The sequence below is a fragment of the Dromaius novaehollandiae genome, chromosome 5 (genome assembly GCF_036370855.1).
Source record: "Dromaius novaehollandiae isolate bDroNov1 chromosome 5, bDroNov1.hap1, whole genome shotgun sequence".
Taxonomy (NCBI): Eukaryota; Metazoa; Chordata; class Aves; order Casuariiformes; family Dromaiidae; genus Dromaius; species Dromaius novaehollandiae.
The window spans coordinates 23,861,829-23,880,026 of NC_088102.1; the positions used below are offsets into that span (position 1 = coordinate 23,861,829).

Genomic DNA, 18,198 nt, shown 5'->3' on the forward strand with positions numbered 1-18,198 from the left:
GAGGAGGCATTCATTACTATAGAATTGAAGGATTTAGAAGAAAAGGATAGGAGGGGAAGGTCTTTATAACTGCCAACATGTTCCCTCCTTTTGAAGGATACCACACAGGAGTTCTCAGACTTGCTACTTAATGGGTGGACCTTAGGTTGAAGGTAAAGTAACACATCTAGTCTGTAGCACAGTCTTCGTGCTGAAGAGATGGAACATGCTATGCTCTGTAGAGAGTCAGAATTCAGTATTACTTTGAGTGGGACTTACACATGTGACTTATTGGCTATGATCTATGGGATGAGTTGTGTTCAAAACTTGCACTAAGAAGGACTGAGTGAAGATGGTAGAGGTGAACCTAACTTTGATTTAACAGCATTCATGGTTGAGAGGGTTTTCCTGCATTATGTCTTGCAGGTTGCCATGGAGAAGGGGCATGAGGAGAGGGAATGGAAAAGGAAGGAGAGGCAATAAAGAGAGGGAAAAATAGGAAGTTACGCTAATGGGCATGGCTCTGACAACTCCTCACAGAGTTTGGAGATCCTGTGGCCGCTGACTCCGTCATGATCAGCTAAAGGAAGCAGTTCTGCTCATCACAAGATTGCCTGTGGGCCATAGTGAGTCCTTGTTGGAGGATACTGCTGATTTCCTTCATGCTGTCTTCTTTCCTCCTGGGGAGGTGTAGCCTAGGCTTCCTATCACCAGCCTAGAGTATTACGGAGCTTGGAAGCACTTTGGGGCCTGTGGCAGACAGAAATAGGCCTTGGGTCTATGGGTCCTTTGTTTAATTGCCTGTGGCTGAAGGAACCAGGGCCTGTGGGGCCAGGCTGATTTCGAGACGTGTGTCCTTACGGAGCAGGGAGAGACATTTCTGGCCTGGAAACGCTTGGCTGGGGGTTTCTGCTGCTGTGAGATTATCAGGGAGCAGCCTGCTCCGACAAATGTAGTTGCAGTGGCTGAGGTCCTCCTGCACCGGGCTGGCGGGGACTGCCGCGTCACGACCCGGAGCCGGGCCCCCGGCGTAACGCCTGCCTCTGCGCACCTCGGCAGCTCCGGAGGCCCGGCCCGCCCCCCGCAGCCGGGCGCGCGGCGCCCGGAGCGGTGACATCACGCGGCTGTGGGCGACGCCTGGGCACGCATCGCTGCCACCGCCTCTAGCCGAGGAGGCGGCAACGCAGGGACTTCCGCCTCGGTAAGCCTGGCGCTGGCGGGAACGCGGTGCGCGACCTTCCGCAGGGACTTCCGCCTCGGTAAGTGTCATGGCGGCGGGGCGGGCGCCTCACGTGACGCGCCGCGGCGGCACGCTCTCGCGCAGGCTCTCGCGGTGCCTCGCCGCCCCCCCGCCCGCGTCCCCCTCTCGCCCTGGCCGCTCGCGCAGCTGCTCGGCTCTCGCTATATAAAGGGGCGAAGCGGGCAGAGCGGGCGGCTGGCGGCGGCGGCTGCAGCCCCAGGGCCGGCGAGCGAGGCCGGGCCAGGCCGCGGGGCTGCCCGTGAGCCGGGGCGGGACGCGCGCGGTGTTGGGGGGACGCGGCCGGGCAGGTTTATTGTTTTAGGGGCGACTCCCCCCGCGGTTGGGGGCGTCCCGGGGGGCTCGGGACATGGCGAGCTCGGCTAACACAAACCCCGTGGTAAGGACCGGGTCGGGGGGCGAGGGGGGCCCGGGGGCAGCGCAGGCAGCGGCGCCGGCAGGGCTCGCTGCCCCCTCCCCCGCACCGCTTCCCGCCCGCCGCCTCGGACAGCCCCGTCTCTTTCTCTCTCTCTCTCTCTCTCCCCCACCCGCGGCGGGAAGGGGAGCCCGGCGCGGCGGCGGGGGGCGCGGCGGCGAGCCCACTTGTGGCGCCCGGCGCCGGCCGCCCCGGCGGCGGCGAGCAGAGAGCGGAGCCGCGGCGGGCGGGCTGGCGCGGGTGGCGGCGGCGGCGGCGCCGAGGGGCGCGGGGCGGCGGCGGCCGGGCGCGGGCGGCCAGGCGGGCCGCGGAGCCCCGCGGGGAGGCCGGGGCCGCCGCCGGGGGCCGGGGCGGGCGGGGAGGGGCGGCAGGGTGCGGGAGGGAGCCGCCGCGACGGGGGGCGAGAGCGGAGCGAGGCGTGGGGCCGCCGCCTGCCGCCGCCGCCCCGGCCAGAGGGGAAGCGGCGCCGGGGCCAGGTTTCGGTTTTGTGGTGTCTGTGAGGCGAAACCCGCCGGGCTCTGCTGGAGCCATTTTATGTTGCTTTATAACGAGGCGACGATGGTTGAAAAGCACTTCTCCCAGCCCTGCGGATCGGCTGAACGAGGCGAAAGCCCGTAACTTCGGTCGAGCGAGCGAGAAGTATTTATTTAAGAAACAAAAGCAAAGCTCCTACCCCCCTTCCTTTCTCGTGCTTTCTGCACCTTCTGGGGCGGCTTGCTGTTTTACTGGTGTTCACATAGGTTTGCAATAAGCAGTCACACAAACCTGCGCAGCCACCGAGCCCCACCGATCGCTTCTTGCCTTTCTCCCCTTTTCTACGCCAAAACCGGCCCCGAGCCCCCCCCGCCACGCCGCGACAAACCGGGAGGGGAGTCCAGGCGGCCCGGCGCGGGCTTGGCCCCTCGCTTGTGGCGCGGGGCTCCATCATGGCTGCCCTGCCTTCCTGCCTCCCTGCGCCTTGTGTTCCTCCTCCCTGCGGCTGCCCTGTTTATATAGAGCTATTGCCGCTCTCTAATATAGACTCTGCCTGGATGGGAAGGTGCTTTCCAGCCCCACGTCACCGCCTCTCCATTTAAACACCACATCAGCCTTTAAATAGGGAGAGAGCCGCGGAGAGCGGGCTGGGAGGTGCATGCATCAGAGGCAGAGGCTGAGAGACGGTCTTTTTGTCACTCCGAGCCTGCTCCGGGTGTAGCTGGGCTTGCTCTTGCGCCGGGCTGCTGCTGTTTCCTCCCGGGCGCTGGAGCTGGCGGGCTGTAAAGCAGTGGTGCTTTCTGCCGGGTTGCGTGGAGGGGATGCTCTCCTGACTGGTGATCGCTGGTACAAATGGACTTTCCCCCGTATTTTTGCATTGCACAAAGGAAGAGAATTTTCACCCTTTCCCATGTTGTGAAAGTGTTTTTGTTTGTTTGTTTGCTTTGTTTTTGTCCTTAGCTAGCGCAGAGTCCTCTCTGCCCAGAAGCTCTTTTAAATAGTTTTTGTGCTGGGTAGGAAGAGAGCAAGCTAAATGATTCGGATCCGATATGTCAAAAAGAGATGTGCTCCTTATTTTAGGCACTTTGCCAAGGTCCAGTTGTGGTCTGACAGCAGCTCTGGAGCTGAAAACATCATTAATATTAAAGTTTTCTCTATGGGTCATGGGCCACAGGATACTGCTTAACTATTTGTGAGTGTTTCTGGTGACAAAAGCTGATGAGCCTGCAAATATTTTTATTACAGTCTAGGAAGAGCAAAGATTTTAGAATTCTCACTATTTTTTTGGTTTAATTGCAATATTTTGTATAGTGCTTAAAATAATAGTAGCAAATGTAAAACATACTAGTTTTTTTTTCATTCAAATTTGAAATTTCACAGACTTGCCTATGATGTAGGATCATGTGCTTGCAAAGTAGCATCTAGTAGTAGTAGTGCTTTACTATTCTGGTAAAATAGTGCTGCTCTTTTACCAGATTTTGTGTCAGAGAGTCTTAGAAAAGTCGTCAGTGATTACATGCAGGGCAGTTACTCAGTAAGATGTGTATCATATGTGTGACCTAAATCATTTTTTTTTAGTTGAAAGAAAAGGATCTGTTTCTGGATAGTAAATTAGAGTTCTCTCTCTCTCTCTCTCTCTCTCTCTCTCTCTCTCTCTCTCTCTCTCTCTCTCTCTCTCTCTCTCTCTCTCTTTGTTTTTTTGTTTTTTTTTTAACTAAGTAATGAGTGGGGGAAAAAAAGACATTACTGTGGATAATCTTCAAAGTACTTGTAAATATCTTTGTTGCAGCAGTTTACTGAGGCTTGCTTTGTCTGGGTTGTATGTCCGTACTGGCGCAACAAAACTTCTATAAAGTTTGAACATTCTGTCCAGGATAACAGAAGCAAAACTTAAAATGAGCCTGAGGAAGCTAGCTATGCTTTAGGCTAATTCTCAACTAAACAGAACAACCTTGCAAAGATCTGCCAATTGCGATCAATAGTCTATGATTGACTTGGTAAAATTCAGGTTTCATTCAGTAGTAATGATGACTACACTTACCATAGGGTTGTCAAAGTGGATAAGAGCAGTTCAAAATACTGCAGCTGGATGATGACTTTAGCAGGCTAGACTTTGCCAACAGCATCTCATCAACATCTGATCAAATCTGAATTGCTAGAAGTATGTTCTCTCTAGTACAGGACATGCAAAATGTTAATGTTTATATGCAGTAAAAGATTTTGTAGGTGACAAAAGTAATTCCTTTGTAAAAGTCTGACAGCTTCAGTAGTTGCTTATAAATGTGTATTATATAAGTATTACTTCTTTTTATGCACCTGTTTGATGTAATTGTAACTGAAACTAGTTACCTTTATAGTGTGTTCTTCTGGCTGTCATTAAAAGAGCTCCATAGGCTAGAGGAATTGATTAATGACATTTCAGGGATAATTGCAGAAGTAAGCAGGGACAAACTGCTGTCAAATGCAGAAAACGTGCAGCATATATCTCTTTATAATATGCTGGTTATTGGAATCCCAACTGTTGAAATCCCGAATGTTGTAAAAATAACTGCACAGAGGTGCAGTTTCAGCACCCTTGAAACTCTGGTCCAACGCAAGAAACGTAAGCCCCCAAAGGCATGTGGTGTTTCTTAAAATAGCTTGCTGATTGCTTCGTGGATTCATAGCATGCATGCGTGTGCATGGCAGTCTTCACCATACTCAGGGTTTTCTTCTACAAGATGCACAGAGAGAGTAAGACACAATCATTTCCTTATGTTCCCAGAGGGAGAATTACTAGATTTCAAACCTTTTCTGTGTGTTTGCGGTTATATCTAATAAATCAGGAATTTAAATTGTTGTCTTTAATCTATAGTAAGTGTTTGGAACAGTGTTTATTGAAGAGCAATTTGAGTATGCTTGCTCTTAAAAGGGCTTGAAGTTTACAATAGTGTACACTTTATGAGGGAGGCACTTCAATATAAATCAAATGAAAGAGTGATTATTTTAATAGTAATCTTTTAAGTTTTTGTAGAGCACTAGGTGCATTTATTGTTGGAATTTCTCTTAAATTTTGTTATGTATAACTCAGTAATCTAAACATGCAATTATTTCTTTAGGTCTTATGCAGTAAAGCTGAAGTGATTGGTTAGTCTGGTAAATTACCATACTAAAGGAATATGAGAAAGCTATTTAAATTTGGAGATGGTTCTCTTTGCATATACTTGTATAACTCTGTCTGTTGAAAATGCTTGTTCCATGGTTACCAAAGTTGTGAAAAAGTGGGAAAAGGAGATGTGAAAAGGGTTTGGATTTAGTTGTCTGGAGAGAGGGTTTACTAGCATCTTCCGCTTTGAGAGGGAGGATTTCTGTTTTATTTTCATTGCCTCCTTTGAACGAATATGAAAATCAGTCAGAAGGCTTAACTTGCTGAGGATCCCATCTCTAGACTTGTTCAGTAATTGCTTTCTCAAGTTTAGTTTTTGAGCAAGTGGTGTATGAGAACGATTTTGTCATTCAACTCGAGAGTTTTAGGCGGTTACATAAACAACTTGAGCATGATACAAGCAATAGTTACAGCCAGCACTTTGTATATTTTTAAGGCAGTGCTCTCTGCTCCCTTTTAAGGGCCAGGGCTTAAAGCTGTTCTGTATAATTGTACTCTCTGGATTTGCATCTGCTGAAGTAGCAAAAGAGAGCATTCTGTGATATTTTCAAAATTCCACCATAGATGGCTCTTGAAAAAGGCTTTGCTGCGCTCATTTATGGAAGGAGTTGCATCCATCTGAGCTGGATGTTTAGTAAAAGTGTACGCAGCCAGACAAGATAATTTTTCTGAGTATTATATAAACATATATGGGTAAAATTGGGGGGGGGGACAGTTCCATTATAAATGTGCAGATACTTTCTTCTCTGTTCCTTTCCTCTTTTTCCTGCTCATCATACAACCATAAGTGTATCGGGTACTGTGATAGTATGTGTCTAGAACGCTGTCCAAAATTTCTGACCCATCTTTATGTCCAGTGTGCTGTGCAGCTGAGGCAGAGAGATGCACAGATGTGTCTGCTGCTCAGTGTGTTTGTTCCCTGCCTTGCATTAGTCTCACCACCGGCCTGTGGTGCTGTTGTCTTTTGGAGGTCTGGCGGCTTTGCTGGGCTATTGGATATTGGAAATTCTGCAGAAGGACACTGTATCGAGTGATACAGTGAACTCTTAATGTGAATTTCTGCTCTCTTCCTGAACCAGTGCTGAACACTGAAGAATAGGATACTGTTTTCTGAAGTTGTTTTTTTTCCCTTATTACACAGGAAAAAGAAAATGTTCCCAAGCAGACTGTTGGGCTGTAGAGTCAGCTCGCTGTATCTGATAGTTAATATTTTCCCAAGGGCTTTATTATCTGACGAAGCTTTGTAAATATACCTCACAAAAAATGCCTGACTCTGGAGAGAGGAGGAGGTAACTGCTGGTTGAACTTACTAGGGCCTGTTTGTATAAAGTTGGTTTTAGTAGTAAAATGGATCAAAAAGATGATTTAAGAAGAGAACAAAGTCTCCGTCCTGCAGCATTTGTGATTGTAATTTCAGATATGCAGGCAGTTCCACTGGCTTAAATGAAGCAACTCAGGTGCCTAAAGTTAAGCGTGTTTATTTGCACAGTGTGGTCTTGGCTCCAATAGACACTTCTAATGCAATAAGCAACAATGTGCAAAATAGGTCTGGTAGCATTTCTGTGCTAGCTGCATTGTATAAGCTTTGTGAAATTTGTTTGATTATAGGAATAATATGACTTAGTGTTATTAAATGGAATGTCTATTTTCATCCACTATGAATTACCTAAGTAGAAAAATAATCCTGTTAATGAAGCCTGGCATTTCTAATTTTCTCGCTACATGGAGCTAAAAAAACCTAATTTTTAAGAGTAGTCTGGTTTTGAATGCCTGTTTGAAATGTCTGTATTGATGCAATTAATGCTCTACTTAAAGCTTAAATGCGTAAGTATGTGGTATTATTTTGAAAGAAAGAGGTTTCTGAAAGTAATGTGATACTTTTTACTTCTTTTTGAGAAGTTGAGTTTTGAGCATAGCTGCTGTAAATATAGTTTTCAAGTAAGGCAGACTTATCTTCTTACTTCAGGTCAGAAAGTTTGTGCAGAGGCAAGTACCAAAATGCAGAATTCTGCCATTTCAGCCACTTGATTTGCAGCAATATGTTTCAATGCTGAAAAGTAGCAAACCAATGGAAATGTAAAATGAAGGAAAAAAAATAGGATGCTGTAGCATGCCATCTGCCAGAATATTGAAGTGTGGACTTTCTGGCCAAAGTTTTTTAAGAAAAATCATTTGAAAATACCCCATCACAGAATCTTTGGGGGCTTTAAACACTAAGGACATAGTACACTAAGCAACCATCAAAAGACAGAATATCCTGTTTCCAGACTTCTAGATAGCTTATTTTCTTGCTTTGTAGCATTTCTTTAAGCTTTCTTACATTGGGAAAAAACGATATTCAGTCTTTTTGTGCATACTGGCTTCATGACTTTGTCCTGGGCTTGTAAATCATGTGCTGCTATTCCCTCCCTTATTCCATAACGTACCTACTGCATATGTGCACTATAATCTTTAGCATATCTGTAACAAATCCATACTTCAAGGATAAATTAAGCAACTGCATATGCATAAAATAAATGTTTAAGTGTATGGAATAAATTTATCTAGTCCCAAAAATGCTGGTCTAGCTGCATGTGCTTTAGCGTAGGTTTTTTGTGTTTGCATTGGAGGCACAACCCTCCTGGAGTGCAGAACCCACTGCACAAGTGCAGGATGATTGCTTTGCATGTGTACAACGTATCTGATGTGTACAGTGCCTTTTGGGGTTCACTGCCTCAGTGAGGTGCTATGGCTGGAAGTTATGGAGTAGGGGAGAGGGATGTGACAGTTAAAAGAAAGTTGCAACTGCTTCCAGATTAGTTTAGAAAAAGTCTACAGCCAGCCTAAGAAACAGTTGTTGTCAGTGAAGTATATGTGGTTCACAGGCTGCAGAGCTGCTCCTCTGCTAATTCAGAGCTCCTGGCTCTACCTTGCAATTAGCTAGCACAGATATTTAAACCTAATCAAAATCCCTTTGAGATTCATACACCTTGCAGAGGTCCAAGCTGTAATATCTGGTTGAAAGATGTGGAATGCGTATGGTATGATTATCCTGTGGACCTATAGAGTTAAGCTTTTATGCATTAGTTGATAAGGTTAAGTATTCGTTTAAAATTGCTCCTCTGTTTTTAAATTCACTTTGTCAATGACAGTTTAGGCATGAAGTCAGCCTAATGAAATACAAATGTATGTGTGGTTTTCCTCTGAAAAGTTATAATGTAAGAACAGAAGTACTGATTGAAAGCAAAAGTCTTCAATAGTCTCTGTAAACAGATGTCAGTGGAAGAACTGGGCATTCATGGGCCCCAGTTCTGAGTCTTCAACAGTTTTCATCTCGGGAACTTCCTGAGCCAGATTTGGTTCCTGTTCAGTTACCAAGCATTAAAGATTTTTTTAAAAATGTATTTATGTAGTATCCTTTTGAACCTTTATCATCCTTTGACATATTTTGCAAACATGCAAAGACTTGCCAGTGTAACTGCTGGACATGCAAGAGTAAGAAGAGAAATTGCTGAATGGAAAACTTTTCTTTGTTTTGGATTCAGCTCCCTAGCTTGACAGTTCTTTTCCCTTAATTGTGTTGCAAAAGATAGTGAGCAGTCCATTCCCTTTTCACCTTCTTTGAGCCATTCTTAACTTTTATACTGCTTTGACATATTCCCACAGTTTACCTTAGCTTTGTATGAGGAATGACTTTGCATATCTTTTGATTGTTTTTGTTGCTCTTCTGAAAACTGTTATGGTTCTGTATGCATTGTGAGATTAGGGAACCAGAAATACATGTACTATTCAAGATATGGGCAACAAACTGAGTTAGAGTAGTCTGTATACTATTATATAAGTACTTTAGATAGAGCATAATGAATGTTATCTGTTTTGTTCTCTATTCTTTTCCTAATGTTGTCTTAACACTCCGTTTGCTTTTTTTGATGTGGCAAGTATCGAGCTAACATCATTGTGGAACTGCTGCAACTCAGGGTCTTGCCCCTGAGTGATAACCATCCGTTCTGAGCCCATTTTGTGAAGTTATTGCCAGTCTATGATGGAAGCACAGTTGCAAAAATAGAAGAGTAACAAGTATTCTTTTTCTTGAATTCACTCTGTCAGAGTTGTCATTTCTTTTCTTTTTTTTTCTTTCCTTTTCTTTTGTACTGCTGATTTATACTTTCTTTCCTGGAAATTTTAGTTACTCAGAAGCACGCACTCTTTTCTGTATGCAGTTTTCAGATATTTTTCGAAGAAAAAAATATCTCATTTTAATGTTATAGTGTTAAATTTCTTTTTAAACAAATAGCACTGACTAGTTACTTTTTTAAAGCCTAAATTGTACAGGTCTGTAATCGAAGATGTCATCAATGATGTCAGAGAAGTTTTTCTGGATGAAGGAGTGGATGAACAAGTTCTAATGGAACTCAAAACAGTAAGTTGTAACTTAAATTTTTTTTAATAGAGCAGTACACTGATTAGTTATGGAATACTGCTTGATGTTGTACACAGTAAAAATGATAATTTTTAGTTAGCTTAGCAGTATATTAATCCCCGTATCTGTAGCCATATATCTTTCAGATTATACTTCTGTATACAGAGATCTGCGCACTATATTTATCTTCCCTTATTTGGCACTTGCTTTAAATTTGATGAAAACTAACGACAGGCATCAGAGTTCCCCGTGTTATCATTTCAGTCCCGGAAAAGTTGCGTCACATTTGAGGAAAGTTGAGGGTATAGAAAAGAAGAATGGTTGGGGGTATGTTTTAGAGCTAAATGATTTTTATATTTTCTCTGCCGCAAAAATAAAATGCCTGCTCTATTTGATGTTTTTGTCTTGCCAAAGAAGAGATTTATTGTCAGATGCTCTTTTCTTGCATATACGATTTTTGATTTGCAGAAGTCTTATTTTTGTGAGATTGTGCATATTAGCTTGTACTGCACACACCACGCTTTTCCTATTTTCCTACTTTCCTGAATACTCTATTTAGAGTATTCAGTGTATATTCAATGGATTTGAGCTGATACCAAGGAGCCAAAAGTGAGGCAAGAAGTTGATGTAAGTTCTAATGTTTGTCTCCTATGGGCTTCTTCAAACTCTTTCTGAGCAAAAGAAGCCCTTGAAAAGAGAAGGAGAAAAAGGGGCAGCAGAAAAGGAAGAAATAAAGCAAAAGGAAACTGGAAAAGTAGATACCTGCTCAGTTCAGCTGTTGAACAAGCAGTCCTTCAAAAAATGGGAAGTCCTGCACTCAGTACATAATACTAAAAAATGGATGGAGTGTGAAAGGAATATTGAGTTTCAATATTGGCTGTAAAGAAACAGACCCTCCTGCCCTCCCCCCCCCCCCCCCCCCAAAACAAAACAAAACAAAACAAAACCCAAAACTACCAAAACCATGACCTGGCTTGATGGGAAAAATGATGGAATGAGCACCATAAGGAAGGTACCTCGGTGTTTGTGTCATACACATGTTTTATGAAGGAAAGATTTACAAAAGAAAAAGATTGAATGAGGAAAGAGACAAGAAAGAAGATAAAGTATTGACGAGGAAGACTGAGGAAGCCTTCAGCAGGATTTGAGATCAAGGATCCTGGGTGCCTGCAGTCTTTTTGACTGTAGTGTGTTATGGAATACTTACATTACTGTCTTTTTGCAAGAGCTGCTTTTCTGTGGTTGTGGCTTTTCTTAGGAGACCTGTCAGCTGAAGTCAAGGAATTGAAGGGTTGGAGACACTGAAACTGATATTGTTGTGGTAGAAATTGTGTAAAGGCTTGTACATTATTGTAGGTATTACTGGCAGTTTCTATTAAAGTATGTTATCAGGGAAGAATTTTCAAGCATCTAGTATTTAGAAGTTTTAGGAAGAAATGGTTTAGGGGATAGCTGTAAAAAGGAAGTGTTTTTTCTGGTTAAGGAAGTTTTTAAAAAAAGAAGGTAGAGAAGTGGGAACTTGAAAGCTGATTTAAAGTTGCCAGTTAATCTCTATTTGTCCTTGATTCTTCTATTAATGAAAGAAAGAATTCTAATTGAAGTTTAAGCTTGTACTGACCATTCTTATGGGATATTTAGTTCCTCTTCTTAAAACATTATCTTCAGTCTATATATGCCCAAAGGCTTTTTGGTTAAATTTACTGAACAAGATAAGCAGTGAAAACAATTTTGTTGTACTGTGTTTTATATCATTGCACATCCGACTGAGTAAATCGTACACAGAGATTTCTCTTCCCTCTTTCAAACTAGCTGTGGGAGAACAAGCTGATGCAGTCCAAGGCTGTAGATGGCTTCCACTCAGAAGAGCAGCAGCTTTTGCTGCAGGTGCAACAGCAGCAGCAGCAACAGCAGCAACAACAGCATCACCACCACCACCATCATACACAACCTCAGCCGCAGCAGACTGTGCAGCAGCAGTCTCAGCCACAACAGGTCCTTATTCCAGCATCTCAGCAAGGTCAGACTTGTCCTCCAACATCTATGGCACAAGGCTCTCAATATAGACCAGATCCTTTGCACATTAGTGATTTGGGGGAGGATGTTCATGGTTTATTGATGGTTAACTTTGTATCTTTACGTCAAACTTTCTCTACTTGCCTCTGTTTTATGGGTCAAGACAGTTGTCTTGAAAAATAGTGTGCCATAGGAAAAATATCCTTATATTTGCATCAGTCACATTCCGCAGAAGGCGCTGAAAAAGCTGAATCCTTTTCTTGGTGGTCTCCTACTGTATAACTTAAATTTTTCAGGATATATTGACTTTCAAGTTATGGCAAAAATGTGTTAGCAACTCCAGAATTTCAAGCCACTATACATATGCAGGTGACAGTGTAATCCTAACGACATTGTTACCTCATGACTAAAGTAATTTAAAAAATGTATTAAAAGGGATTGTTTAGCATAAGTGGATGCTAGAATGTAAATAGTATTTTTTATTTTTATAACAGTTTGAGTGTATGTAGGAGATGTTTTTCATGTTAGAACAAGTTTTAAGTGAGAAGCATAAAGCCTGTTCTTCTTGCGGTCGTAGCAGATTGCAAATTGTGTAGGTGTGAGGGTTCAAGGTATGTTTTAGTTAGCCGTAACAGTATTGTTTCTTGTAATTACTGTTCTGTGTATTCTCCGTCAATAACTGAGGGGAACATGTTATTTTCACCAGTTACAATTTCAATTAAAAAAGAAGATAAATGCTACTAGATTTTACTGGATCTGTTCTATGTAAACAAACCTGCCACCCATGTCGTGTTTGAGTTGAGAGGAGAGTTTTCGGTGCACTATTATAATTGTGGCAAAAAAAACCCCCAAAAAACTTGTATCTGTTGTAGTCAGTCATGGCCTTTTTGTCAGACTTCATGGATCAGCACCTCTGTTGTAATAGGTACAAAAGATAACTATGAGATGATTCCCCCCCCCCCCCCCACTCAAAAAGGTTTATATTCAAAACAGAGGAGCAGAACTAGTATTTCCATGCAGAATTATTATATTGCTTTATCTCTAGTGTAACAGTAACCTGCTGTTGGGTTTTTAGGTTTTGTTTTTTTCCCCTTTTTGTAATATTCTGTATATGGCTGGACATAAATCAGTTTGGGCTGCTAAGATAAAATTCATTTTGAGATAAAGACCTGTAAATACATGTCTCCATGTGAGCTAGGTATCTCAACTCAAGTTAGTCAGAGGATTCTGGAGGGTCAGTCTGCTCACCTACCCTAGACCTCTAGTGGCTACTTAACTGAATAGCTCTGACTCTGCTGACCAGTTTTCCCTGCATTAATATGGAGTCCCTGTCCTGTTTGTGTTTTCCTCTGGAAGATCCTGCTGTTATTAATACATTTAAAACTGATTTGTTGTCAAGTGGGTTAGCATAGCAGTTTCTTCCACAGTCTCCTTGTTCTGTGGTGGTCTGGTTCTGGAGAGGCTTCAGGTGGGCCAGTGTGGTGGTTCCTGCAGTGCTGTGTGTGGTCTTGACACAGGGTTGTGGGATTTTCTTGGGCTCTTTCTGCGCCCTGGGTTTCCTGGAGGTCAGGGAGATGGTTCTGGGTCATGGTGCACGTCATGGGCTGTCCCCCACCCAGAGCCTTTTCCAGAACTCTTGGTTACGCCCAATATTCATAAGCGTCCTTAGTTACAGGATTGAGCAGAGAATACCTCACTGATGATTAGTCCGTTCAAATTGCACTGTTTTCTTCCAATTTGCTGTCACCAGTGTTGGCACTTGCAGTTTGCTTGTTCCGTATGCTTCTGGATATTTCGCACTTCTTGATGAGAGGGTTTTTGCATAGTTTAGCTATCTGTTTCCTTTAGCACAACAAAACTATTCTGTTGTTTGGGACAGGTGCTTGTGCCTATTTTGTCTACTTCTACTACTGCAAAAAGTTGGTGAAGTTCACGGGCTTATGCTAACAGCTGTGCTAACTAGAGGCCTAACTCATGCTGACTGTTACACTTTATTAATGTACTCTTCATCTTACAACAGTTGTTACATAAGCCTGTTTGAGGAGTTAGTCACTGCTAACTGATGTTTTTGGAGAACTTGAATGCATCATTAGGTTTATTAAAATTTTTACTGCAATACCTTTCATTTCAGAAATGTATTTTAAATCTTGTTTTAGAGTCAGAGTAGATAACTGAAACCATTGAAATAAATCTCTAAAGTGAAAATAGCCATATCGCCCCTAAGAGCTGCTGTTGTGTATTGTCTGTAGAGTGAAACTTCACAAGGTCAGAGCCTGCTCAGTAGCTGTTTTGGTTATAAAGCTCAGCTGATGTTTGTGTGATGTCCTTTCTATAATCATTCTGTCTTGGAAGTTATTTTGGATAGACTGCATAGTTTTCATACAATGCTATTTTTTTTTCCTGTTTCTAGCACCTCAGCAGCAGGTTATTGTGCCAGATTCCAAGCTGATACCACATATGAATGCATCAGGCATGGTAAGAGAAGCAGAAGGTTATACTTGCATACTCTGTCATTATGTAAGTTATTTTAATTAAATAGCAAACATAAATCTGGTATTAGTTATCAGATGCTTATAAGTAAATTGGGAAATATTGGTAAAGTTGGTTGCCACACTACTGAGTTTTTCTGCTGTGCTGACAATTCAGGATCAGTTGTCCAGGACTTAGTTTTAGTAACAGATCTAGGGCTTATCTTGATCTTCTGCTATACATGTCTTCGACCAAAACTTTATTTTATCAGATAGTAGAGTACTATTGATGTAAATCTGCATCATGATGATCTTGTTGTGTACTGACATGACACCGTTAACTGGTACAAGCATAGTGTGTTTGCTAGATGCAGGAAACCATGTTACATATTTGAGATTTAAGATTGTAGCAAATGAGAGATTGTCTAGTCATGCACATTGACCTTTTTTGGTTGTATTATTTTGATAATTTTGTAAAAGCATGTAAAACTGAGTCTGGTCTTTTATCCCATTTCTTGCAGGTTCTATCTTTAGAGGTTAATTTTTTATTATCTTGCTTTAAGCACTATGGCTTAAGCTAAAAAAAATACTTTTATTGCAAATCCATGAAAACAACAGCTAAAACAAGTAAAAATATATATTAAAATAATATTCATTAAATTCTTACTATTTTCCTGGTAAAAGCACATTAAACAAAGTTTCACGATTAGTCCAAGCAGCAGTAGTTTGCTTACCATTCACTTCTCTGTTACCTGCTGGAAGGACTGTTGATCTTATTATAGAAAAGAACCTGAACTTCGTTAACCAAATAGCATGATTTGCCTGGACGCTTAGAGCAGACTAACATCTGCTTTTATTTTTCTTATGCTTTACAGCCATTTCTATGGAATTAGTAACTTGCGTATTCCAGCAGTCTTTTTTTTTTCCCTTATCTCTTCTCATTGTTAGATCTTATGAATGAGTATTACAAAAATGAATATATTGAGCTTTAAACTCTGCTGCTGTCAAAATGCAGTTGAAGTGTATGCTACAGAAGACTGCTAGTTCAGTAAATCTCTGTTAGAGAATCAATTTGGAAGTACTGTGTGCTTTCTAATAAACATTTAAGTTAGTATCAAAGAATGGATCAGACAAATCTTGAATATTTTGGAAGGCAGCGTATAATGAGAACTTATGCATCTGCCCTTGCCTGGGACACGAGGATGCAGAAGAGCCCTTAACTTTGCTCAGTGTTCACTAATTTTGTAAGCTGCAGTTACTACATTAGTCAGATGATAAGGAGAGCCTGTGTTTCTTGTAAACAGGAAATATGCATTCAACCCAGTGATAAAGTTTAAATCCTTTTAGTGGAGGAGAATAATCTCCCTTGAGGCTTTTCAAAAGTTACATGTTATTAGACCCTTGAAATGCACAGGCCTCTGGAGAAGTCCATCTCCCTCTGTGACTTAAGGACTTAATGCAGATTTCTGTGTTTTGAACTCCTTGATTGTGTTGGAATTTAGCTTCCTTATAAATTAGAATCATTACCCATTAAAAATCTTTGGTTTTCTCTCCTAACTGACTATCTGTGAGACAAAAATCATTCATTTTGTTGAACAGCCAGTGCACTATATGTGGATAATCAGTAGAGCTGTGTTACACAGAGCTTGAAATGAAAATCGTCTGCAGAATTAAAAAAAAAAAAAAAAAGTGCAAACTTAACTACTATTCCATGTGGAAACAAGGCAGGCAAACATGATCATTGCTCAAGTACCTTGTGTTTCTTCAGGTGATGTTTGTTGGTCCATAACTTAAGCTACTCTGAAAAAGTAGAAGTAAAATTGCCATATGTGTGCAATCCAGTATTGGACTCATTGGTCAGGAGAGATGGCAGAGGAGAACAAAATCTGAACTTTTAGGTTAAGTTGTGATGCCTAGTGATTGTTGTTTCTATCTTCTTATTAAGGTAGAAGATGCAAAAATAATTTTTATTTTAATAGTATAATATACAGTTAATTAAAGACTATCTTTTAATCATTGCATAAACTTATTTGCAAACATTGTAAATAGCACTAAAAAAGGTAGATATTTAATTTTCAGGTAGTATGTTGTGACGTGAAACACTGACAATAACATTTGCAGTTAAAAACAATTTTTCCTATTTTTCAGAGTGCTGCAGCCACTGCAGCTACGTTGGCTCTCCCTGCTGGCGTTACTCCTGTTCAGCAGATACTTACAAATTCAGGTAACTATCTCAACACTGAAGTCAAACAGAAGTCTTGAGGCTGATACTGCTTGGAAGAGAGACATTCTGGGTTCTACAAGACTTGCTATTTCTGCAGTTGATGCACTTCTAGTCATTGCTCATTCATAGTGCATTGCAGTGTCATTAGATTTAAGAAGCAGAACCTGGAAATCAGCCTTCACAAAGTAGTGCTATCATCACTTCACTAGACTCCTAGTCTCTTTTGCTCACAGACTGGTTAGTTTTTCAAACCTGCAGTTTTAATCTAACAGTGGTGTGGGCTAGATTCTGTGCTGGTTTTCCGTACTTTTTAGACAAGTGCGTGAAGCTAGAAGATGGGCATTACTGTCTCTCTGCTTCATGTATTTTTAAGCTTTGTGAAGCATGATCTGAGCACAAATACTAGATTGGGGATATAAGAGCAGGAACACCCTCTCTGTGACTTCAGGTGGGGGAGCGTCTTGATGTTTCTGGTATCTCCTAAGCATGCGCAGTGGAATTTCCAGTTTTGCTGGCAATGCTGGATATATCATGTTTAAATATTGCTATGCTGTATATTTGGAAACAATGTAAACATCAGTTTTATGAACGGTGTGTCTACTGCTTCATGTGCAGTATTCTTGTATTACGCAAATTTCATAAGCTTAATTTCAGATCTGAAAAAGCTCATTTTCTAGACACAGGTGATGCTTTTGCCAGAAGAATTTGCCTAATGTACTCAGAATCACCTGCTGGGCTACTAATTTAGCCTTCCTACCTTAAACATTTGAATGTTTAGTGGATCTGTAGATGAAATAAAATTGAAATGTATAGCTATTTTAGGAACTTGATCCTTTCCAGTTTTAAGGAAGTACATTTATGCTTTACAGCCAAATTCCATGTCACACATTTATGTTATGGTTATCACTTCTTGTTCAGTTACAAATATTTGTAGTATGTTTTCTTATGCAAGGGCGTGGGGTTGCCTGCAGAACTGTACTCCCCTTTTCAGGTACACTCCGTTGTTTCAGTAAATAGGCCTTGCATTTGTGTTGTGAATGGAAGACAGGAAAGAATATCAGCCTTTGAGGGAAATGTTTAAAGTTGAGGATTATGTAACTTAATTTTTTTTTCCTACATCTGTGTCTTTCAGAATAGAAATGTGAAGAACTGATGTTGGAATATTTCTTAGATCCTTCTTTTCAGAGTTGGAGGCCATTTCTAAAGGTGTAGAAGTCTTAGGCATATTTTGTGAAGTGAGGAAAGTGGCAAAATAATAAAGTTATAGAGTAATAAAAGACAACAGAGTTGGAATCAGAATACAAGAATTATGGGAAAAGAAAGGAGAGATGATAAGCGAAAGGATCGAGTTTTCAAAAAGGCAAATGCACGTTAATAACGAAAAGGAAGTAATGCATAGAGGAATTTTTTAAAATGGGTAATCAGAGGGACAAGTGTCTCAGGGAAAGGGTGTGTCATCTGACGTTGCAAATACTACAGCATTAGTAGTGGATAGAATTTTTGATGTGAATTCCTGTACTTCTTGTTTTGGTATATATTCGTTTTGTGTTCTATCTGTAAAATTTATCTTACAATACATGAAGTACATTCTTAGGTAGGAAGTTAATATTTGAAATATTGTGCTGCTTTAAAGGATTAGTCCTTGGCTTCAGGGGTCTTGTATACATAAATTATTCTTGAATTGCACACCTTGCAATTATTTAGGTATTAATCTTATTGTCTCTTTGTTTCTGGAACAGTTGCTATAGCAAGTTCTAAGTAACTAAAATAATTGTGTCTTTTCTCTGGTGAAAGAGAAAGATAAGTGCTGTCCTTTAATTGTT

General features: G+C 41.5%; 1 protein-coding gene across 1 annotated transcript in view; it reads left to right on the top strand.

The window, feature by feature from the left end:
* Window positions 1-1,303: 1,303 nt before the first annotated feature.
* Window positions 1,304-18,198, top strand: part of GTF2A1 (general transcription factor IIA subunit 1) — a 29,057-nt gene continuing 12,162 nt past the window's right edge. Inside the window, exons 1-5 of the mRNA XM_026111325.2 lie at window positions 1,304-1,616; window positions 9,569-9,670; window positions 11,480-11,687; window positions 14,094-14,158; window positions 16,300-16,375. Coding sequence (XP_025967110.1) covers window positions 1,587-1,616; window positions 9,569-9,670; window positions 11,480-11,687; window positions 14,094-14,158; window positions 16,300-16,375 — 481 coding nt within the window. The 5' untranslated portion in view covers window positions 1,304-1,586. The remainder of the gene's footprint in view (window positions 1,617-9,568; window positions 9,671-11,479; window positions 11,688-14,093; window positions 14,159-16,299; window positions 16,376-18,198) is intronic.